At 35.9% G+C, this 24,704-nt stretch overlaps 1 protein-coding gene across 1 annotated transcript in view; it reads right to left on the reverse strand.

Moving 5' to 3' along the window:
• Positions 1–365: 365 nt before the first annotated feature.
• CUL5 (cullin 5) overlaps positions 366–24,704 on the reverse strand; it is a 31,863-nt gene continuing 7,524 nt past the window's right edge. The window contains exons 2-19 of the mRNA XM_084200877.1: positions 24,419–24,528; positions 22,027–22,126; positions 20,486–20,662; positions 19,653–19,794; positions 18,439–18,584; positions 18,282–18,362; positions 17,000–17,093; positions 13,607–13,737; positions 12,749–12,856; positions 12,109–12,173; positions 9,961–10,093; positions 9,291–9,422; positions 8,542–8,665; positions 7,620–7,795; positions 7,340–7,501; positions 6,551–6,669; positions 5,152–5,275; positions 366–4,027 (exon numbers count right to left, since the gene is read on the reverse strand). Coding sequence (XP_084057003.1) covers positions 3,833–4,027; positions 5,152–5,275; positions 6,551–6,669; positions 7,340–7,501; positions 7,620–7,795; positions 8,542–8,665; positions 9,291–9,422; positions 9,961–10,093; positions 12,109–12,173; positions 12,749–12,856; positions 13,607–13,737; positions 17,000–17,093; positions 18,282–18,362; positions 18,439–18,584; positions 19,653–19,794; positions 20,486–20,662; positions 22,027–22,126; positions 24,419–24,528 — 2,319 coding nt within the window. The 3' untranslated portion in view covers positions 366–3,832. The remainder of the gene's footprint in view (positions 4,028–5,151; positions 5,276–6,550; positions 6,670–7,339; positions 7,502–7,619; positions 7,796–8,541; positions 8,666–9,290; positions 9,423–9,960; positions 10,094–12,108; positions 12,174–12,748; positions 12,857–13,606; positions 13,738–16,999; positions 17,094–18,281; positions 18,363–18,438; positions 18,585–19,652; positions 19,795–20,485; positions 20,663–22,026; positions 22,127–24,418; positions 24,529–24,704) is intronic.

Below are 24,704 nucleotides of genomic sequence, written 5' to 3' on the forward strand. Positions count from 1 at the left end.
AATAAACCAAAATATTCAGCAATCCAAGTTCATCCCTGTAAATTGCACAGAGACACAACCTTTTTAAAAATTCCATAAACTAAGTTAGGCAACTCCCAGCCACTTTTGGCATGGCAAGCTTTGATACACTGACTGAAAGACTACAGCTCATCTTTAAATAAAATTTAAAGACTAAATAGCTCTACATATAATCTTACATATGTAATAATTTTTAACAAGAAAAGAATTGGAAGTCTCCACTTTTGTTTTTTAATTACTCTGATCATAACAGCTGTTGGGACTTGAAGTCAGGCAAATTTCATACAGTGGCAATTTTAGGAGCAGCATCTGAATTCAACTTAAAAATTTTGTAGGGTGAGACACCAAAATACCTTGCTAAATGAGTAGTCTTTTAAATTACATTTTTATTTTGCAAGAAAATAAATTATACAACTTAAAAAATAAAATTCAAAAATTAAGCAGTACATCAAAATAGTTCAGCTGGACTGCCATAAAGAAACTACCACCATTCAAAATTGTACAGCATTATTATCTTGGTAGTGGCACACATTCAAAATTGTAAATACCATACGGAGATAGTTATTACAACTCAGGAACCCAAGTTTGCTCAACACTCCAGACTACATATAGTGTATATGACAGGAAAGCTTTCATGTATTGTTTATTTCACAAATATGACCTTAAAGAATTACAAAGATAGCATCCCAGTCATTTAGATGAAAATAGAAAACAGTTTGAGATAGCAAATCTTTCTGTAAAACTATCAAATCTTTTTGCCAATTGTATTTTTAAAATTTGCACTTTACAGGACAATGGCATCCCAATGCAGATAAATGCAAGATGTGAACATTCAGAACATTTATAATAATTTTAAAAATATGAAAATGAGAAAGTCACATTGTCATCTGGAAATGTAACTGCATTACAGTCATAACGAAAAATAAATGAGTAAAAGTAGAAGCTAGGGACACCAACTGTGGAAAGAGGAAAATGGAAGACTTCAGAATTGAAACTGAGATTATCATCAAGTTGTTGGGACAGAGAAATATTTAACAGTATTTCTTAATTAAACCCATTAAGAGAGATTTCCCCCCGCCCCTTCTACACCAGATTTCATTCCTTAGCTATTCACCGTGGCAGTGTGTGTGGCAACGTGTTTTTCAGATGCAGCACCTCCTCAAGCTAGGTCTTTGGACATATATATTCATAGCTAAAAATTGCAGCCTTAAAAGTGCGTTGTTGCCATATTGCAAGTGAAGAATAGTTTTCATTTAGATCTGAACTCTACCCTCCCCAAAAGAACAGCTTACCCCAGGTATCTCCCTGTGCCCCAGGTGATACTAGTTTTAAGTGCATATTGGTGAAGTGACTTGATGAAGGATGGTAAACGTGATTCTGCATCTTTAACAAATTTGCTGGTGTCTGTCTTAGATTTCATAAAAAACCCAACATCCATTTCTGGTATATATTTAAAGAAAAAATGACCATGTCATAGGCACATTACCAATTGTATTTCCATCCCAGGTTTTGAGAAATGTATAGGTAACAATCAGGTTGTATTGTATTTATTAGCTGAGGGAATGTGTAGCTCCTTAGCTTTTAGCAAGCTTTTCCTTTCTGCATACATTCCACCTTCCTAAAGAGTTGTATCTGAGATGCAGTCTCTTAAACTTCTCTCTCAAATCTAAACCAATGGCTTCAAAATTAGCATTATCCCCTTGGTGACTCTTTCCATGTGACCATTTCACACCTTTCTTCTCTGGTTAAGGGTTGGAATTTTTCATGTTGAAGAGTGTGCTCAGACTGTCATGTTCTCCCCAGTTATCCCAAGTAAACATTTATTACTTTAAAGTTACAAAGACTGAAAGTCTTGCAGCACAAAGTGTTTTATTAGAATTTTGTTTTCTAATGTTCAAATAGTTTCATTGGTTAACTACACAGAGCACCACTTCCTTTTGATTCTGAATTGCAACACCACAGGGCCAACATAAAAGATGCAATATTTTTAAACAGCATCTACTTTTGAGTATCAATAAAAGCATGTAATACAAGCTGTAGGATTTCAATCAATTGTAATTGGCCAGGCCTTGATTTCTCCATCTCTTGGTCATGAAACCCTCACTACCAAAAACTTCTTACTCAAACAGATGTTGAAATCCACACTGTTCTCAGGCAGTCACACTGGCATTTACATTAGTAACAGAGCACACAGCCTGCTTAAGGGTGCAAACAGCCATTCTTGAAGAGTTTGCTTTTAAACCACTCTTCCTGCATACTCTACTGTAACCATGTGAGAGTAAAACTCCTCCTCTTACTTACTGGAAGGCTTTCTTTTTTGACTAAAGTTAATTTTATCCTCTTCTCCATTTCATCCTCATAGAAGATGAGGCCTTTAGATGTTGTAGTTCAACTGGTTAATTAAAAAATAACTTCACACACTTGTAATTTATAGAAGAAATATTCATACAGAACTGAATAAAGCGCAACTTACCTTTGTCCTAAGACAGGCACTCTGCTCCTATGACTCATGGTATCGCTCCAGTACATGCTGGGACTTTTCAGAACAGCAGAGAGTAGGGCAGTGCCAAATGACTACTTCAGATGATTGAGAATGGAAGAGGTAACATTAAGAAATTGAGATTCCTGATGTGTTTGGCACTCTCTCTACATACACTGAACAAGGTATTTTTCCTTAGCGTTTTATCATTTTAATCAGAAGAGTACTTCCTACCCTACCAGTTACCAAATGGAAAGCAGAGGGTTTGGTTTTCATATAAAGATGTTGACTAGTCCGATTGGATTAACCTTGCATGTATATAAAAGTTACCACTGAGGAAATAGTACAGGGATCTTCAAGTGTTATTCTCTTTCTGCGGGAGTTGTGCATAAATTACTCTTTAATGCCTCCTGATATATGTAGTCGTACTGAAATATTTGGAATATAAATATTAAATGTACAAGGAAATACACTTAATATTTCTGTTCCTATAGCAGACCCACCCACGAAAGCTGCTTTTAGAGTGAAGTATCATTCAAGAAACTTTTACCTCGTCAAAAAGGATTGTAGCAAATCACCTGTCCAAATTAAGATAACAACATATCCACTTGTTTACAGGAAATAATTTAAAAACAATGATCTCTTGCTTAGGGAAAAATATCACCGATGACTTGGAATTACTTTTGTGTCACTTAATGTGTCAATTATTAAAATCCAGTTACTAGATTGAAGCACTGCTCTAGCAAACAGGTTTTAACTGTAACAAATATGTATCAGTTGTGATGCATGTGTTTGTGTCTCTCAAATGTTATTACATGAAAAGGATCAGAGATGGACAGTACATTACTCTGTTGATCCAAAACACAAAAGTGAAAGTGCTACTTCTAGTCCTAATTGCATTTAAAAAAACAAACCAACAACCCAAAAACCAAAACCAAACAAAACAAAAAACAAACCCAAAACAAAACTAATAGCAGTTCCTCAGTGCATGAATATTTGAGTATTTTTTCCTTGTGCAAGTACTGGTCATCTAAAAACCCAAACCTGTATTCTTCCTGGTGGGTGTAAATCAAATCTACTTTAAAAAGTTCACAATGGGCTCTTCATGAATGCAAGTTTCCCACAAAACAGCATGCTGTTAAAAGTGTGCAACATGAAGGGAATGCCATCATGCTAGCTGAATGAGATTGGCAAAATATAGTCCTCTGTAAGGTAAGGCAGGGATTTTAATATGTAATGAAAGTCAAAACAAGTCCTTCTGCAGCACAAACTGTTGCAGCTGTCTGTCCAAGCACCCTTCCATTTACGTTCTCAGCATCCCGCAGAGTCCTCCAATTAGGCCATGTATATAAAGGTGTTGATATCTGACTCATCTCTTCTGATATATTTGTGCTCTATAAGCCATTCGATTTGCTCTTTTATCATTTTCTTTTGTGGCAAGAACATGTTTTTCAATATTTCTACGAGTTCAGTCTGAAGCTGGGCATTAGTAATTTTCTTCCGCATCTTCATTATTTGGATGATAGCCTCCTAGTGGGGGACAAGAAGGAAAAAAATAATTATTTTTAAATGCCTGGGTGAAGCGACAAAATGAACACAGCATTAATAGGAGGCTCCTGGTAAGGCAATACAGCAAGGAAATCTGTATTTTTCCTTAGAAATCAGAAATTCGCTGCATTTTTTAGCCTATATAGAACTGCTTTTACAAAGAAGCTGACAAAGGAAAAGAATGAAGCACTGGCAAGATGCAAGAGATACAAGACAAATCCAATCAAAGGAGCAGTTAAATCCTGTATCTAGAGTGTGAATTACTCACTAAAACCAAATGCTCACTCACTCCCTGAGCAGAAGTTGCAGTTTCCTAGGTGACTTGTGATATACCTTGTTAACATTTCACTCATTTTTTAAGTGCAACTAGGCATTAACCCTGCTGCTGCCAGAATGGTTACATTGTAAATTACATCAGGCGGTACAACTCATAATCTGCATGGCCTGCAATCCAACCTCACTGATAGAACAGACCTGAAACTTGACAGCAAAAGGAGACTCCATTGTATGTAATGATCCCCAGTGCCTAAAAAAATCCAGGCTTTTTAAAAACTGTCAGCTCAAAAGATTTGGTTGATAGTAGCTAACTATCAACCACAGAGCAGGAAGCTGTAGTTTGTACACCTAAGATGCACTTTTCAACTTCTCCTCGAAAGAGAAGTCATAGTACTGTTACTACAGCATGATTCCACCTCCAAGATTATTCTCTTCATACAGACCAAAGAGATATCAAGATCAACAATGCTGCTTATTCATGGTGGTGGCCAGTGTCACTCAACTTTACCAATCTGCTGCTGTCACCACCCCACACCATATGCCTTCACCACCTGTGTAATATCTGCTTTGTCCCCTTTTGAGATGATGACTTGGTACTTCAGAACAGGAGGCTGATAACTACAAGTGCACAAACACACATGCAAAATCAGGTATTCACAAGGATCTAGAGTCATGCAGCAGAACTGACTTCCAATGGGATTCAAAGGCACCCATTTCATATACCAACATCCAATAGTGGGCAGCATGTAATAATAACACAACAGATTATAGTCATGATAATGCAACAAAAGAAATAGGGGAATTTTGTATTTCTCTGGCAGGTTACTTGCCTGGGTTCGCAATATTCTTAGCTGGACTATTCCTTCATTCTCCTCTTCCCGCATCCTCTCTGTAGTAAGTTGCAATCGACCAATCAAATTTATCTTGCCCCTTTTCTGAACTTTAGCATTTTTTCTGAAAAAAGTTGTATTGCACAAAAGTGAGCAAAAAAAAAAACAAAACAAAAACAAACCCCAAAACTTTCAATTATATAATTCCGTTAAACTTAAATTACAACAGCAACAAGTACCATGACAGATCAGATACTTATAGGTTATTAGCATTGCAGCAGTGAAAGAGCTGTCTGACAGATCAAAACTCAATGCCAATGTCTCCGCAAAATGAAACCTAATAATGCTAGCAAGCATTACAAGTAAATCCAGCAGCTGAAACAAGAAAATTTCAGAAAAATATATTTCAATTTAATTATATAAATGTAGGGTTCTCTGGAGGAAGGTTTTAGAACAAAATTCAGGACATATGGCTAGTGAACATTCCATCAAAGAACCGTCTGGCACAAAACCCAGCTAACTGCAACAAAGAAAGCTGATGGCATTCTTCAGCAGTCACCCACAAACTTTCTCTACAGCCTGTGTCCTCTGCCATGTCCTCTGATCATTTTCCAAAGCTCAGAATCCTGATGACAAGAATAAGCATTATGACCCTGGGCAACAAACTAAGCCCCAGGGAAGCAAATTCGTCACTTAGCTCTTTCTCCACAGATCCACATGTCCAGCTGCTGCTGAGAATGAGGCACAGAATCTGGGGTTCCTGGCAAGGAGCCAGTTCTTATCATAGACATTGAGAGTAGAGGCAAGCAGAAGCAAGTAAACCACACTGAACGTAGAATGTATCACTTAGACATTCTCTCTTTGTATTATTTTGTGCTCGAAGGATTTCAAAGTACCAGTAAAAGAGCACTGCAATTCTCACAGAAAGAAAGACACTCCTCTCTGGTGAGAGCCACACCAAAAATCCTGGCCCTTGACAGCACACCACATTATTAAGCAGCTTCACTTCCTTTTTGTTAACTTATAACTCTGCTTCTGAACTTCTGTGCATGTGTAATAATCAATACAGCACTACTGCTCTGATTACAGGCTGTCTTCCCTGAAACTTTATGGACTTACTGCCATAGCAAAGCCTCCAATTTTGCACCTCGTCCCTAAGTGTCTAAAAAATTTAATTTCACAAAAATTAGAATTATAAAAACATTTGTTTGAAGGGGCTGCTGGAGGTCATCTAGTCCAATCACCGACTTGAAGCATGACCATTGCCAAAATAAGTGAGTGCAGGGCAGCAAAGTATGTGTCTAGGTTAATTTTGAAAACTTTCAAGAACAAAGTTTAAGTGAATTCCTTTAGTTATAGAACAGTACATTGTTATTTTACTTTTCAAACATCATCTTACATTAAACTGAACTCCTGGTTCACCGAGAAGAGGGTTCCTTCTGTAAAGTCTTTGGGTGAATTGACTTGAGGTTCATATAATAAAACCTGACGTTTCAGCTTTGGAAATGCTACAAGAGACTACAGAGAAAAGGGGAGGGGGAGAAAGAATGAAAATAAAACACCAGACTTTCTAAATGGAAACAACTACTTTCTACAACCATAATTCACTGCAGTACTGACTGTAGAGAGAGAACCACATAACCTTGTTTGGAACTAGTAAAATCAGAGAGGGGAGACAGTTTACCAAATCTCCTTCTGCAATGGGTTAGCATAAGCAAAATTATACAAAGTAGTAAAACACAAACTCACAGCTACAGAAGTGGTGTTAAGTCTGACTTACGTGATTTCTCTCTTTATTCATGAGCTAAATAATTAGTAGTCTGCTAAAGCAAACATTGAAGTTATTTTTAAGCAACATTTACCAGGTGTCACTAATTTCCTAGAGTTAGACCAGACCTACTTGACAATACACAATTGTAACTCTCTGCTTTAGACAGCATATGGTCAAAAAATTCTTGCAGTTTCCAAAAGCTTCTGAAGTAACATTGGGTAGAGAGAGTGTGTCAATATAAAGGCTGTGTGGGTCCAGCAGCAGTGCAAGGAGCCAGCACTACAATTGATTAATTACCAAGAAAGGCGTTCACATTTCAGTTTCAAAGTGTTATCAGACAGTGCTTTAAAAATACTAATCCAGTATTTCAGAGTACAAAAATCAAGAAGCAATCTGTTTCAAGAGAAAGGGATATACCCATAAAGTCCTCCTAAGTTCTGCATCAGGGAGCTCAGTTGCCAGTTTAAGATTTTCAAAGCTGATCTTCTCTCTGGGTCTTTGGTTCCACGCGAACAGCACAGCCAGCTGAAATGTTGTAACCTCCAAGTCATATTGGCCAACCTCGTTCTTAAATGTTATCTGTGAAGAGGATGAAAATTTTACTTACAGGCCTGTCTGAATCACAAGCTTCCTTACTGTTATAAATACACAGAGAGTGCACTCAATAAGACTGATACAATGAAAAATACACACTTACAATTCCATTGGACATGAGGTGGTGCCAGTGGAGTTTTCTACCACTGTGATTCTTTTTATAAAATTCTTCGACCTCGGGGATGAGATCTTCTAATTCCGTGGGCAGTGAGACAAACACTTTTTCAGAACTTCGGGACCAGGCACCAGCATTTAAAATTTTAATATTCACAGAGTCAGCTGTAAGATGATATTGGATTATATTAATCTCCAGGTATAACAGATAGATAAACCAAAATGTTTTGGGTTTTTTTCCTACTCTCAACACAATTATGAAGGATTGAATTTTCAGAAAGTTGCAGAGTGTCTACCTACTTAAACATTAAGGCACTCTATGCACCACTGGCCTTCTGCCAGAAGCACTGATCAAAACCTGTTTTTTCTCTTGCTGCTGCAGAGCTCCTTAAACACTGGTGCAGCTTTACAGATGATGCTTACAAGCACTACTCAAAGAGTTTTCAGCATGGCAGGTCCAATACTTAATGTTCCTCAGCCTCGCTCATCAGTGAAACAATCTCAGAATGTGATTTAAGCCCTCCATAGCATGCATCCAGCTCTCCTGCTGGCAGATAAAGAAGGAGCACAGCATGGAGCACTAGAAGAATGATGAGGGCATAAAAGGAGGTAGTGCAGGCATTCACCTGGCTGATACCAATGCAAGCCCCTGCTTGCAATTTGTCTAGAAGAGAAGGGAATCTGTATCTACAAGACTGCTCACAAGAAAAACCCACAACAACTCAGAGTGATAACAGCTCTAACATCAACTGCAGGAGAAAGCAGAGTCTACAGACGATTCCAATCTAGGGGCAACAATGCCATGGAGACTGTGTTCAACCTGCAGATGACATAATTTTTAACCTAAGATTTTAACAGAGCTATTTTTCACCAAGAGAAATAAAAAGTAGCAAATAATTTGAAAACAATACCTGGTAAAGCAAGCTTATTATTTTTGTGCATTTCTTTGAAGGCCTGGTTCAAGTCTTCAGAGACTTTGATATCCTGGAACATTCTAGCCAGCTTATTTACATAGTCTGCTGGCATTCCCACTTCCTACATAAACAAATATGACATAGAAAATGATGAACAAAAAACTTTATTTTTAAAATAATAAGCTCAAATAAATTAAGAGCACAAAGAAGTACACTGGTGTCATTGCTTTACAGTAATAGTTAATCTGCAATGCAATATAAAGGGGTTTTTTGCATGGATCATAAGTAGTTATCCCTTAAGGACATATGGTGATTCTTTTAAAGAAATTCAAGTGCCGAAGAACATATGCATGCATTAAAGAACCCATGACTTCTGAAATTTGAAGGAATGTTTCAGGCATGCAAATAATATTCTAATCTACATAAAAAAATCAAAATTAGAATGGATCTCAAATTATTTACATAATTAAACAAGTACACTGCATTTTGATTATACGGAATATATGAAACCTTTAGATAATTGTATGTGAAATATTTTAAAATCTGTCACTGGCACTACTAGAGAAGAGCCAAACAGTTTTACTTTAACGAAGTACTGTGATAGAAGGGAAGTATTAAGATGCTCTGAGGGGCCTGCTATTTAAGATAAAACTCACCTAAGCAAGAAAGTTATTTAAGTTCAAGAGTGGAATATTAATTAATCACAAGCATGAGGCACAATCAAAGAAAGATGTGATGCTACTTACTCTGAGCCATTCCACCATATTCTCCTCAATTTCACTATCAGCTGATATATCTAATATCAGACGTCTTGTTAAGTGAGCTTTGTGATATCGCATGAAAACATCTTTATTCTGTACATATTTAAGTACCAAAAGCTGTCAAAAACAGAGTTTAATATATTTATTTGCATTGTCAGCCAGACGACTCTGAATCCTGATCTAATGGCACTGTATGACTAGAGAAAGGCTACTTGACATTGCCTTAAGAACAACTGTGTTAATACTATCATAGGCATCAGTGATGAATGTTTCCTAATATCACACCTTCAATTTCTCAATTTTTCAAACATCAAGAAATTATCTTAAATCAAGGAAGATATTGACACTGGTATGTGAAAATCCCCTGTATTTTTTTCTAGACAAATATTAGTTATTGTAATATGTTAAAGTCCCATATAGGCGTTAATTTAATATACCAATTTTGTGATCCAACGCAGGAGACATGAAACACTGAATGATTTACAATATTTAAACACACACACATACACTTCATAACATAATAAACTCTTTTCTCTACTATCACACCCCGCATAACTGCTTTTGAGGATCAAGGCCTCAACCCACATAAGGAAATAAATTAGAGCAAATAAATTCCTTCTTCAGAATAATTGTGGAATAAAAAGCAAAAACGTACCACTTCCTTAAGCTTTGCTTCAATTTCTTCAGAGGTTAGTTTTTTGCTTAGTGGTGTTTTTCTTAGCAACATGTCACAGTAATTAGCAAGAAGCTCAGGGCATTTGGATTCAGGCTGTGTTTTCAATCCAACACTAGATAAAAGAAGAACAGTAATTCTTCAAACCATACAGCATCCTGCTATTCTGGAGAAGTCACATTGTTAACAAGACAGACTGCTCTCTCCTGATCCCCTTGGCAAGGATCCTGGTGGTGAATTTATATCCTCGTTAAACCAATGAAAAATTAGAAATAACACCCTTTCTTCTTGAAAGAATAAATACTGCCAAACACTTTCAGAAAGCTCCTACAGCTTATTTTAACTAATTACTATTTTAGAACTGTAACAATGAAGTATACAGGTGAAACTACAGCGTGAAACAACAAAATATTGTATGGAAAGAAATATTACAGTAAAGAATTAACAAATACTACAGTGAAATGTTTCACTTATCTCCTCAGTATGCTGTAACGAGTTCTCAAGAACAGCCTCCTGCACCACACTTCACAGACTGCAAAACTCAACCCATCTAACACATAGTAACAGGATAAAATTATTTCATCACAGCTATAAAGGATGGACTAATAGCCAGGAGATTAAATGCAGACTAAAGTTGAACAAGATGCTACAGTTGTCAAATTGTGGTTCTTCAAAATTCGTCAAGCACAGGTCATGCTCTGAACCTGTGTCTAGACTGGTGAATAAAATCAAATGGCAAGGACCAATCTCAATTCCTAGAGTCAGATAGCACCAACCTGACTGCTACTAAAGGGCCCACAGCAAGCTCAAGAATCCATTTTTCTTGCTCATTATTTCAGCCTCTCATCAATTAGTATAGACAGGGCTAACACTCTTCAGACAACTTGTCCTTTTTTTTAAATTCATGAAGCAGCTTGCAGGCTAATGTCTTCCACCCTCCTAAAGCCCATTTGAAGTACAAGCAGATCACAAGTCTTTTGGCTATTACAGAAGACTCAGCAAGATGAAGTTTCATTTTGCTCAAACCAGACTGCATATCTAATCAACTTGAAAGTGCTTGGGAAGAAGAATGCTGAACAGAAGACCATCACAATTACAGGGGTTTCTAAGAAACCACTAGGCTGGGTTCACTTTAGGACTGAAACAGTTTGAATGAGGTATCAATTGAGATGGTCCCAGAGGAAAGGAAACTATTAGAAGATACCTAAGAAACTCCTCTACCTTACCTACATCTATGTGAAGTATAGAAAACAAGGATCTAGTCTTTTGTGACAGCATTCCTCCAATAAATACAAGGAGAAAGACTAATCCCTATTCTGGCTTGCCATTATCCGAAACCAAACCCAGAATATGAACCAAGACACTGGACAGATATTTATAACCATCCACCCCTAACTAGAAGCAATTGGAAAGGGAAGCTGGCAGCCCAGCTACAAAAGCTTTGTATCCACAGTAAATCAGACGACAAACTGTATATAAGCGATCCCAAGCACCTAAATAAATACAAGTTCCTACTCAAGTGGCACATCACACAGTAAATGTTAACAATCAATTAACTGACTGCTACCTTCTCTTGGCTGAGTTAGCAGAGCGGGCACTGTAAGCATGGTCCTTCTTCTTGAGTCACGCAGGTCTGCCTAATCTACTGGAAGTTGTTTAAACTAACCTGGTTAATCCTGCACTGAAACAAAAATGCAACAGCTGGACAGGTCACACTCACAACTGGCACAAGAGGAGGTGGAAAACAGCTTGTGGATGGTTACACCTTAATCAGCCACAGTTATTCCCATGAAGATTACTGCTTCATTTTTCCCCAGGACCTTTGCTGAAGTTGTGGCAGAGTTATACAGCTAAGGTTTTTGGAATTAATAATCCAGGAAATCATTATGAACTTCAGCTAACAAACTGACTCATGGTATAAAAGAACAGATCCCCAAATACTACAAATAAATTTAAGTTGAACCAGGCTGCTATTCACTAATCCACTTCCACACGAAGAGAGTCTTACCAGAGGTCAATGAGCAATCTGAAATTCCATAATGCAAATAACACAAAGCCCTTTTAAACACAGCATTATTTTTGAAGAGACATTTTAAAAACCTTGATTCACATAAAGTTTACATGGCTTACCCCTTTTGCTTCAATGGCAATTCAAGTTTAAATATTGTAGCATCATTCACAACTGCTTTGTATGCCTGAAAAATAATTAGATTATTGGTGCTTCACTCCATTTCTCTCTGATATGAATTGCAAAGGTTTTATCTCTTTTTACACTACTGTAACATGGAATTAAAATTTTTTTATTAGCCCAAAGCTTGCAGATTCTATTTTCAGTCTGAGAGTTCAAATTTTATGACTCAATTTCCCAATAAACTGACACTTTCCTCTCTTCCACTAACATATTAGTTTCCTTTAAACAATAACTTAGCAAGAGATTACATGGAGCAGCTTGCACATGTGAAGTCATGACACAAATACAAAGTAAATTCCAATTGCTGAATCGGACATTACAGTTCTCAATACAAAGGTCATCTTCTGATGTGCTCTACACCATTACAAAGCTGAATATATGCAACTTTATGCAGCACTATAAGAGAAACTGAAAGCACTTAAGTTGGTGGTAAGTTTCATCGATATTTTAGTCTGCACATTTAAGAGAGTAATAGCAGCTTCTAAATTTAACAGCGAATGCACACAAGGGTTTTGGAGACATCGTAACACAAATTGCAACAAGTCTTATAAAGAACAAAAGACCAGCAGAAACACATACCTTATCTCTGGCAGTAAGAAATCTTGGATCATCTTGAAAAGCTTCTTTAACCAACTTGCTAAACCGATTAAATAGCGTGAGCAATTGCTCTACATACTTCTCAGAATCCTAAAGAGGCAAAAATCAAATAAAAAACCAAGGTTCCACAGAATTCAGGGTGAGCATACACATAATTCCCTAATCTGTAAAAATGCTGTACCCTAAAAAACTGCATACTGTGAATTTACATTTTATCTTTAGTCTCTGGATTGATGAGCTCTACAGCATGTAGGCTTGAACACAGACTTTCAGGATAATATTTCCACTATACAAAAAATATTAAAAAACCTGTAACTTTCAAATACTATACAGTAGCATTTTATTTTAAAGGATGTTTTCAAGGATCAATAACAGACAAATGCCACATCCTAACTGCTGCAGACACTTAGGCATCCTAGACCCACATAAAAAAAAGATGATAAAAAGCTGAAAAGGTACAGTGGGGAAAAACCCTTATAATTGCCACACTGAACAACCACTCTTAGATTGAAATCAAATTGCAAATTTCATCAGGAAGTTATAATTCTGAGAAAACTGATTAGGCTTTTAAAATTAAGATTCTAGCATGATTGTATTGTATAAATATCCCATGCACTTAATTTACAACCTTTACTGCAGATTAGATTCAGTTTTTAAAGCCACAGCTGAAAACAAAGAATAAAAATTATCCTAAAGACATTCGGTGGATCAAAATTTGATCTCTAAACACAAAATCTTAAAAATTATTTCCATTCATGCATTTGTCCCAAAAATAGAGACTATTTAACTTCTGAAAAGTTGTTTTCCTGTTGTTATTTTACAAAAACCCAATACACTTACAGTAGTAATAGTTTCAGCAGCTGCTACCATGTCCGCAAGTCCAGCACTAACAATATGTTCTTCCAAATCCTTTAGCATAGGCTCTATGCCATTTGGAACTTTATCCATCAGTGAAAACATTAAATGCAACTCTGAAAGATATAAATACTGATGAAGCCACCAGTCAAAGACATCTGTAAAACCCAAATATACTGCATTTCTTCTAGGCATGTCTCAAGTAGAACATTAAATACACGAAGAACGGATAATCCATCTCAAAAAGAAAGATGTCTTGAGTACTGTTCTGATTCTGGTCCCACAAGAAGATTCTTTTGAAGGCAAAAAAAGCAATATTTATTGCAATGTAATACTTGCTTATGCATATAGTATCTTATATATTATACTAATGCATCTAGTACCACATGCTTGAATAAGACCCCTCCTAAAACCAATGCCAATTTGGATTAAATCCAGGTTCTAACAAATTGCCTTCAAATCCCTGGCAGGAATGTCTCTCAGCTGGAAGCCTACAGGAGTTTATGCAGCAGACTGTATGGATTCAAAACATTTTTACATTTTAAACTAAAGCCAAACACACCTGTCTTTGTGTATGTTTTAACACCATTTACAACGCTTTGTTTTATAAAAGCTTGCAAAGTTCTGAAGTAACCAAAACTGACTAATGCAAACACTGAAAACTCTTCTTCCCAAAGAGTTTATTTAGTTTTTCAGAAAGTTACCAGTACAAAAACATCAAAATGTGATGCTTTATTTGTCTACTTTTTGCGAAGATATTACAGTATACTGCTTAAAAAAAAAAAAAAAGAGGATATTGAAACGTCAATAATCATCTTGACAAAGTTGTCCACAAAGAACACTGGGATTAAGGTCACCAGATTATTTTAAAGAGACCACAGAGATTTCAACACAGCTTGGCAAAGTACTTTGCTTCATGAAGTAGAACAAATGGACACTTTTTTTTTTGGTCAGAAAACAAAATTTATAGATTCACCTAGTTCCTCAATATTATGTCTATTGTGAAAGTGGAAAAGTCAGAGGCCCTGCCTTTGCTTTCTTTTCTGCATTTCTTTTGTCAGCAATAAACATCAAGATCCCATCACCACTGAGGATGAAATATGCTACCATCATCTGTACTGCAACAGCTGCTGCAGAAGTAAATAGAAAAGCACAGAGAAGAAAATAAATCCTTTTAGAACATAACAAAGCAAATTTAGAGAATGGAAACTACAAGCAACATTGAATAAGAACTTGCAATGGTACTACAGACAACTCATTATGGGCTGAATTCCAGGAACAAGAAAATAAAAGTAGTTGGAGGCATTCTCAGTGCAATTTAGATCGGCTATAACCAATGGTAGCACTGTTTTACATACAAAAAGTCCAAAAACCTCAACTTTTACTGGATATTTTAATCTAGGCTTTTAAAAAGAGTAAGAGGGAGGAAAAGAGGGCAGAAAAAAAGAGAAACAAAAAGGCCTTGTCTTAAAGGGCTCTACATCTACTTCTGTACAGTAGTGATACCATAAATACTAAAAAAAAAAAAAAATCAGTGGTTTCTCTTAAGAATCAGTAGCAAAGGAAGACTCCAGGTGCATCCCTAAGACTGCAGACTCCAAAAACCCATAAATTCTTCAAAGACAGATTTCAAAGTAACAAAACCAAAAGGAGTATTTTACTGGAACTTTTCTCAGAATATATTATGACACTGAAGAGTAAAGAAATCAGTGCTGTAGTTGTCGGGGCACTTAAAGTTTGCTTTCATTCTGTATTCACGAAAGCCAAGCATACTTTTTATTTCTGCTGCACTTCAGAAATAAAATTTAGGCCTCCCTTCCCCAACAATATAAGCAAACAAAAACACAGAAAGTCAGTCCTGAAGCGTTTGCAAGCTATGACATTTTGGATAGATTTTAGTGGAAAAATATTATTCCTTCCTGTCTTTGCACAGCATGTAAATATTACTTAACATAATAAGAGTATGTGCACAGCTCATAGCCAAAAATCCCCACCAAAACAGTCCTTTTTTGTCAGTGCTGTTTAATAAAGAAAACATCACTGAATTCTTTGGGGCAGATAATATCAGCAAGTCAGATGAGTAAGCAAAGCATAGCAGAGGACACTATCAGATGTATACATTACTATGCATAGCTCCAGTCTTTAATTACGTTTCAGTCATCTGCAGCTGCACCCTTCATAGAAGCATTTGAAGCAGTTCTTACAGACTGAGCGGAAGTGCCCTGCAACCAAGCACTACCACAGGACAGACACAGCCACAAGAGAGGGCTCTGTGAATAGTTCAACAGGTTTCTAAAGAAAGGTCCTTTGGCAGATGAACCCTTCTGAAGCTCTGTATTTACATAAGCCTCCTGCATTCTCCCAAAGGCTGTAACATATACTCATAAGAAGTTTCACTGCTTTCTACATTTAGCTCTGGGCTATTGCCAGAAATCATGCTGCTAGATGAACAGATCAGTATAACATAGTTTTGAGGTCAAATATTTTCCTAAATGCTGGTTTTAGAAGTATTTTCTATAATATTATAAGTCATAAAACAGTTTTCTCATTTCAATAGAAATGAAAACCTCTGAAGACATTTGTAAATATTCCCTGGATGCAGGATACCAAGACCTCAAAGAAAAATTAATCTGTGATTTCAGTTTCGTTTCTTTTTCTCATTTTTCCTACCTGAATTTTTTCATTTTTTTTCTTTTTTTTTTTCATTTTTCCTACATGTTAATGACATATTTAGTTTGTTTTATCATACTAACTTCTCAACTTCTGGCAGCAGAGTTAAAAAAATCTTCTGAAAACTTTCAAAAGACATGCAGAGCTAACTTTCAATACTCACACTGATATACTGGCTATAAAACCCCATAAACAGCTTGCAAAGATTTTGTTCATTTGACCTACAGGTCCTGCATCAATAATCAGAATAAGAAAATCTTCTCCCTGCCTTTCAGAAAAAAAAATTTTTATAAAGAGATGTTTCACTTTTTTTCCCAGGTATAAAGAGGTAGAGGGGTGAAACAAAGAAAATGTTTTTATCTGGAGTACTCAAAGACAAAGTAAAGACATATGGAGCATTTACCAGAGCTGGTCAATATAATGCAAGTAAGTGTAGGAAAAAATAAAGAAAATGGAGCACAAAATATTTTCTTTCCACTATCCACTAATTCAAATTAAAGTATTGTGTACATCAATTTCAAAAGTGATAGGAAAAAATATGAATCAATGATGCTCATTTTTTGTGGGATTGTTCATGTGCAATAATATTTTTATATGTAACACTACCACCATCTATTAAAAATAGTAATTTGATATATCTACACACAAATCTATTTTTATGCAGTTCATGCAGGGTTCACCCTGCACTGCTCTTGAATCTCCACTTACTTTCTGTTTCATTTCGTTTGATCATGCCTTGGCATTCAGCTAAAATAGTCTCTTTAAAAGATGTCACCAGGGCATTGACGCAGCACTCCATGAGCTGAAATACATTAAACACAGGATTAGCTCAAGCAGCCACCTGAACCAAAGTCTGATGTGTCTCAAGTTTGCCATGACACAAAATCTAACCTGTTCTCAACAATTAGCTCTATAAAATAATTAACTCATTCACTGATTCATAAAACTATGAGGCAGTTTGAATAGAATCTATACAGGAACCATATTTCTTCACAATGTTTAGGTTAGTAAATGTGGCAAAGTCTCCTCCAAACCATTAAGGAGCTTAGTATTTCTGTCGACTCTTTTCTCTCAGGGGAGCCACCACTTCTGGAACAGTAACTACCCTATTTCATTTCCAAGTATACATCCAAGAGCTAAGAATAGCTCTCATTCCAGCATACCCTATTTGGACCAGGCTGGATGGCTTGAACAAGGCATTAGATCTAGAACAGAAAATGCCTGAACATGTCAGGACCATCTCTTCTTTGTCAGCCTCTTTATACGTGCTACAATTTATACCTGTGCAAAATGAATGACTCACAGCTTAACAAAAGGTGTAAAGCACATTTTGATCCACTTCAGAAAAATGATCAGATTTAAAAGGTATTTATTTAAAATAACCCGTTTCCTGAACTAATTTCAACACAGACAATTATGACATATTCATTGCATTCTTCCTCTAGAATCTGAACTGTGTAAAAAAATTGCTGAAGAGGGAAGAAGGGGAAGGAAAAAAAGAAAACCCATCTTTTATATTAAATGGCCATATTTCAGCCAAAGAGGAAATATATTACAGCTTTAATGAAATTTCTATTGTTCCTTTTGATTGCAATGAACAATAACTCTTTCAGGTGTTCTAAATGAGCACTGAGAAATCGTCTGCCAAACAGATTTGACAGTTCATTTTCAAACATTCTCCACTGTTAACCATAGGAAAAATATCCACCATACCTAACTCCAAATTAAAGAACAAAACCCAATCTGAATAAAAATCTGCTTTTCAGTTCTAACTTTTGATCTACATGTACTATTTAAACATTTGCAGAAATTGTAGATTACCAGATTGGAAAGAAATACCTGTTTTTGCAACAAATAATTTATGATTAACAAACATAAAAGAAACAGTTCCAATTTTGTCAATCAAATAATACTGTAACACAAAACTAAAAACTACAAGACAATACTATATAACTAGGAAATACACAATTCTTCTACACATTATACTCACTGCTTCTACAGAGTTACATTCACGTCTTGTTTCTAAATATCGTAGTGCTCTTTTCTCTTCTTCTTTTAGTTTAGCATCTGCCTGTGCAAAAGTAGAACAGCAATCATTTTAAGTACTAACACATTCAGTACAAAGTTACAACAGAATTTTTACTTACATATTTCATATAATTCTGTACACCATTTTGTTGTAAATAAGAAGGAGCCTGTGTTCTATAAAATCTCTCTGTTGAATCCAAATATGCCTTTTCAAAGTTATCCCGATATATCTGAAGTTTATCTTCAGGATTAGAACAAAGGTTAACTGCAAAGAGAAAGTCCAAACTTACTGTCAAGTCATGGAAATTTATGTGGCTAATAATAAGCAAATTTCAATGAGAGAGTGAGACTTGTATTAAAAGGTTGCATTGAGCAATTTGAAAGATCTGATAAATGGCCTCCGATCACAAAGGTAACCAAATGTGACAAATCTCTGCTCCCAGAAACATTCAGATCAGCTACGGCAAACTGGAAAGAAGTTTCATACTTAGCTCCAGCACTTCTGACATTCAAACTTGGTAACCATACACATACAACTGCAAAATTGTAAGGAAGGAATAAAAAAGCTCAGAATAGTACGTAATAAAGTGAAAAGTTCTCCACCTGACTGAGCAAAAAACTTCTCTTAGACACTGTTCCTGAAATCACAATGTCTCCATTTTAGACTTTTTTCCCTGTTTTACATGAATGGAGACAGTAAGCTTATTGCAGTGCTTTGCACTATTTGAAAGAGAGTTTCCACTTTCCTCTCAACTGTTACAGAGAAAAGAATAGTCATTAAATGGAATATGCTTTAAAAAAAGTTAGAATTTTACTTATATAAAAATCTGTCTTAAAAAATATTAGCCACAAGTTTAGGTCAACAGGCTGGAAAGCTTTCAAAAGTAGCAGGCAATGGTGAAGTATCACAGAAGTTTCAGATAGACAGATCTGTTCTGCAATAAAGAGAGACTCAAACACTTAAAATGTATACTGCTTAGCATTTCTTCTTCAAACTGTCAAAAGAATCAGAAACAGTATGCAAAGGAGTACAGACATATTGTTTTTGTACAGCTGTACGGTTATATGTGCAACCCCAAAAGGTCAAAAAGTACTCTTCTCTTTGAAAACATTGATTTTGCAGTAACTGATTCACAGGTAAATCACCTAAGAAGCTAAAGATTATAAACAAAACTTAATTGGTATAATGTATCAACAAGCACAACAACAAAAAAAAAAATCAATGGAAAATGCTGAGATAATTCCAACCCTACTACCACAACTGTCAACTTTGTATGAAGAAAATTCATTTAATAAAGTAAGGAGGCAACAGATCAGTGTGTGCAAGACCTACCATATGATTCTCGAACTCCAATAACAAGCTGGGAGTCGAAAGCTTCTCCTAGTCTTTCAGCATGAACTAGCTTCATTGCACTGTCCTGAAGTCTGTTTTTTATATTTGAAAATATGGATTCATTCCACGTATCTAGCATGAGCTGCATATCAGGAAGAAAAAAAAAAAACCTGTCAGAAAGGTACACGCAGACCTAAGTTTGTGCAAAAAAGTACAAGACATCAGAAACAAATTGAGCAATATATCATGTAATTTTCAGGTCCTACACAGTAGTTCAGTTATGTCAGAACTTGATCTTGGTCTTAACTTGTTATACAAGTCATATTCAGCTCACATTCCAAATTTACTTTATGTAACTGGACAGCTAAGGGGATCAGTCTTAAATTCATGTATTCATTTCATAATTCTCTATTACTTCTACAGTTCTTCATAATCAGTCAAGTAACCTTCCAGCAATACAATGTGTTAGGAGTTGCTATATTGGGGTGCTTTTGAGGCAAATACCTAAATATACTTCACTATTTGGCAGGCATGGCCTCAGACAAAACTAAAAACTCAACTAACACCAAAGTTACATGAAGAGAAAGACTGATGGATTTGTATTGCATTTATCCAACAAGAAAGTTCAGTATTCAAGTAACACGTCTGTAGTTTATAAAATCTCCACATCTCATCTAAGCACTGCCAAGTTTTAAGATTAGTAATGGAGGTTCTTATGATGCGACCCTTTATACTCCATTGTGTGATTTTTTATTTTTGGTGGCTGCTACTAATGCTGCTGTATCACATTAGGATTGGTGCAACAAAGCTCTCTGGCAGTACAGCTCACTCACCTTTCGAACAATGCTGTCTTCCACGTTGGACTTCTTGTTGCTGCCCTGCTTGCCCATCAGAGTGATCTCTAACTGACAGAAGGGCTTGGGCAAAATGTCGCACTGGGTGAAGAACTTGCGCCACTCCACGATGTAGGCTTTGAGTAGGGCTGTATCATCCTGGTGACTCAGCACTCTCTGCAGGTGGGGCAAGCAGAGGAGGGAATTTATTAATCAATTTATGCACAAAATATGGGCTCTGTTTATGCTGAAAATAACTCCTCATATAAAACTCAAATAAACACATATATCAGACTAAGGAAGTCTACATATTGAAGTGCCATTTGGTTTCTTGAAGCAATTATTGACCCATGTCATATGGGTCATTTCTAGAGGGCAAAGAAAGACAGCAGTAAAAAAGTACTCAGTAAGTTCAAATTTTGCAAATTAACCTCTTTTTCTCTTTTTAAGTCATGTGCAAGTAAAAAATTTAAATCTTGGGTCTAAAGGCATGTGCTGGTACAGCCATATTAAAAAAAATTAAATCAACATAAACCTGTAAGGACTGTGTTATATTCTATACACTGACACGTTTTGATTCAATGGCATCTACTAACCTTTCATTAGACTCAGACAGATAGTTAACATCTATATTTTATTAAATCCTGAAAACTTAGCTACATTGTACACTGGCTATCATAATGCCAAAAATAAAACCTGTCTATCAAATAACAGCCAACACAAACCACATCAAAAGGCCTCAGCTCAGCATAGCATTTATGCATGTAAGCAGTAAGGTATGGAACTTAAAAAACAACATTTATATGCCTGGTTATTAAAAGGCCTCTATAAAAAACTATTTTTCTTGAAGGAAAGCCTTAGTGGTGTAAATCACTTAAAGGATAAAATAAAAGTGTACAGAATCTTTCTAAACCACTGTCATGGGATGCTTTAGAATTTCTTTTCCATTTCACAACTCCCTCTTTTAAATCCCTCATAGCAAAAGATGTCTTCTGTAGTATGTGTTACAAACACAAGAACTTCCTTTGAGTCTACTGACAGTGCCACTCATTTGGAGGGAAGCCCATTTAACTGGACAGCTGAGCTTGCTGAGGCGATAGCACAGATATTTGTAGTACACTGTACATATGGCTTCTTTTAAAGCCATCCATGAACATGTCAAAATAGCACTGAAGCTATATATTTTTCTTTTTCAGACAGTAACTTCTTATGGAAAATTCTGCCTTTAGAAGTTTTCAAGTAGAAGAAAATTCCATAAGTACTTTGGGATAAACAAAAATAATGCTGTATTTTGTTTTTTTAAAATATACCATAAAAATCACTGCCCATCCCAGCTTCAAGCACTGTGAGAAAACAATGAGCCAGGCAAATGCTCAAGGTTCTTCTTTATGTCAATAGAAATTTGCCGGGTAATTACGATCTCCAGAACATCACAAAATTTCAAACAAAAAAAGCAATGCATTTAGATCCAACAAAAGTCAGAATTACTTGGCTATTTTTCTAACAACGTGAATAAAAGTTATGAAATATTAATAACTTACTGCTTGTGCCTGTTTAATAAAATCAAGGATGTCTTCCTTCAGAGCTTGATGGATTTTTGCTGGACCTTTATCATCCCACAAGCACACTGCATGAACATCTCTAGAAAACAATTTATCCGCCTTTTAGTAACAGCTACTCAAATTTAATGCCGTAACATATGAAGTTTTACCAGTCATAATTTCAGCATGTCAAAGAAATTTAAATGTGTTGTTGAACAACACACAGCTAGATCCTAGTGACACATGGGAGAAAGCGTGTTTGGGGAAGAGACTGAAGTTTTAAGAAAAGTCCTGGAAGCAAATAACCGCAACCTATATAGAAGAAGGCTGTGGTCAAGAAGATGTGTAAGGCAATTCTGTTTTCAGTACCTACTCAATAATCGTTATTGAATTAAGGACAATTTTTAAAGCTTTTCTTTGACAAAGACATCACTTGCAAGTAACAGCATTACTACTCAGCCCATGCTATTCTAAAATGCTATAATTAACATGCAGCCTTCCTTGACAGTTTCACAATCCAAACACTGCAACATCCTACAAAGGCAATAGACCATCTTCGTGAGAAATTTGAACCCTGAGGGATCAGGTGATTTAAAAGACTTAAATAAGATCACTCAAAACATTTCATGGCAGTGGTAGCATTTTCAAGTGAAACACTACTGGAGAAAAGTTACTAAACTGCACTGCAAAGCAAAATTCTGAGTTTTAATCGTCATTCAAATTAAATTTTTCCTACCTTACAGCCCAATAAGTGTATATTAACTCCTGTTCTTTCCATACTGAAGACTAAATAAAGTTACACTCTGAACCATATATCATATATAACATGGTTTAGCAAGCCTTTTTTTGACTCATTACCATCCTCTGATTCTTCTTCCACCTTTCAGTAACAGGGCCATATCTCTGCAGAAAAGCACCCCTATGGTCTAAAGACCCCTATGGTCTAAAGCTATCACTTTGTTCCCATTAAATCAATACACTTATTTCAATACAAAAGCACCTTTTTTAGTTTAACTGCAAAACTTTCAAGTTGCTCTCACAAAGATTAAAGGCGCTGGCCCAAGGTTTACAGAGGTCTAACCCAACTGGTGAGACTTACACAACATTCACAGGCAGAAAAGGTGTTACTGTATTTAGAATGTCATTGTTTCCTGACAGCAGTGGAATAAAAAGCAGTACCGGATAATTATACTCGCAGGGCATGTAGAAGACACCTACAGATTTTGCATTTTTATTAAGAAGCTTAACAAAGAGCACTGTCTAAAAATATAAGTCTAGGGAAGTGGGATCCTTTCCCTCAATAGCTTTAATTTAGCCATGAAGTTACTTAAGTTCTATTCAATAACTCAGCTATAAGAAAAAAACCAATAAATATTAAGTTTTCATTCCAATGCAGAATTATTGAACTAGTTATTAAAAATTAAAGCAATGACTCAGAACTTAATTTTTACCTTAACTATACCATGTCTGGCAACTACTACAGCAGAGACATTGTAAGATATTAAAACCCACCACATGTTAGATTACCTTTCCTCCTGGCTGGCACAAAAGTGTGACAGGTGCATTAAATTGGGTGTAAAAAGAGTCACTACATTGTCCCCATCAAAAAGAGCAATGAAGAAAGAGTGCAACAAGACTGCATTTGAAAAAAACCCTACAATTGTGACAGATTTTAAAAAGCAAAAGAATAGTGTGCAGATTTGAATTACGACTACATTAGAGGACAAATAACTCCACTGAGACAAAGATTATTTTAGATATACTTTTGATGTTTCTTTTGTAACTCACTTCCATATAATGTTTTCAAAAATCACACAAAAAAATTATCACCTAAGCTTCTGGGAAAGCAGCTTCTTGCTTTTTGGAAGGAAGAAACTGGCAGGGTTTATAGAAAGTACATTAATACCAACATTGTCTGAAAACTCTTATATTTCATTCTTAGGGTAAAAAAAGTATTCAAATTAATCTGTTAATTCAAGTTAAACAGCACCATCCTGTTACTTCAGTTATTTTAGAAGAAAGCCATTCAAATCAGAATAATGTAATATTCAGCAAACCGCCTTTAAATTAATTTACTGATGCAGCAGTAAACATTTTCTCTCTAATTCTAACAAGAAGTTTGTGGGCAGGTCCAAAACTTGTTTACTACAGTCACCTGAAGTCAAAAGCTCGGCTGTTCTTTCTCCACCCTATTTGCAAAGACCCGAATCTCAGCAAAGCTCAACTTTCGCACACTTAGAGTGATGTTGGCAGACTAACCCCTTAATAAAACAAACTAGTATTTTTGTGCTGTGTTTCCAAACAATCTGTGTCACATCCTTCTGTCTCAGGAGTAGTTCAGTAACTGTATTCCCACCATGCAGAAAGAGCAAGATACAAACCAATTACTTACGAAAACAGATCGAACCATTGCTGTTTTGTGACAGACTCCTGACGAAGTAGTTTCAGAACGATCGGGCGCATGAAATCCCATTTGTCTTCAAACTGAAGTGAACCTTTATTCTAAAAGAAAAAACAAAAAAGTAATGTTAATAAACCAGTATCTTACTTTGTCTTTAAGTATTGCAGTTTATACAGTTAACATAAAAATATTTTCTCAGGTGTTCCTCATAAGCCAGCATTTAAGCTACACTACCACAGCTGAACAACACTTTTCACAATTAGTATTATTTTAAGAA

This window comes from Fringilla coelebs (assembly GCF_963513975.1).
Source record: "Fringilla coelebs genome assembly, chromosome: 2".
Lineage (NCBI taxonomy): Eukaryota > Metazoa > Chordata > Aves > Passeriformes > Fringillidae > Fringilla > Fringilla coelebs.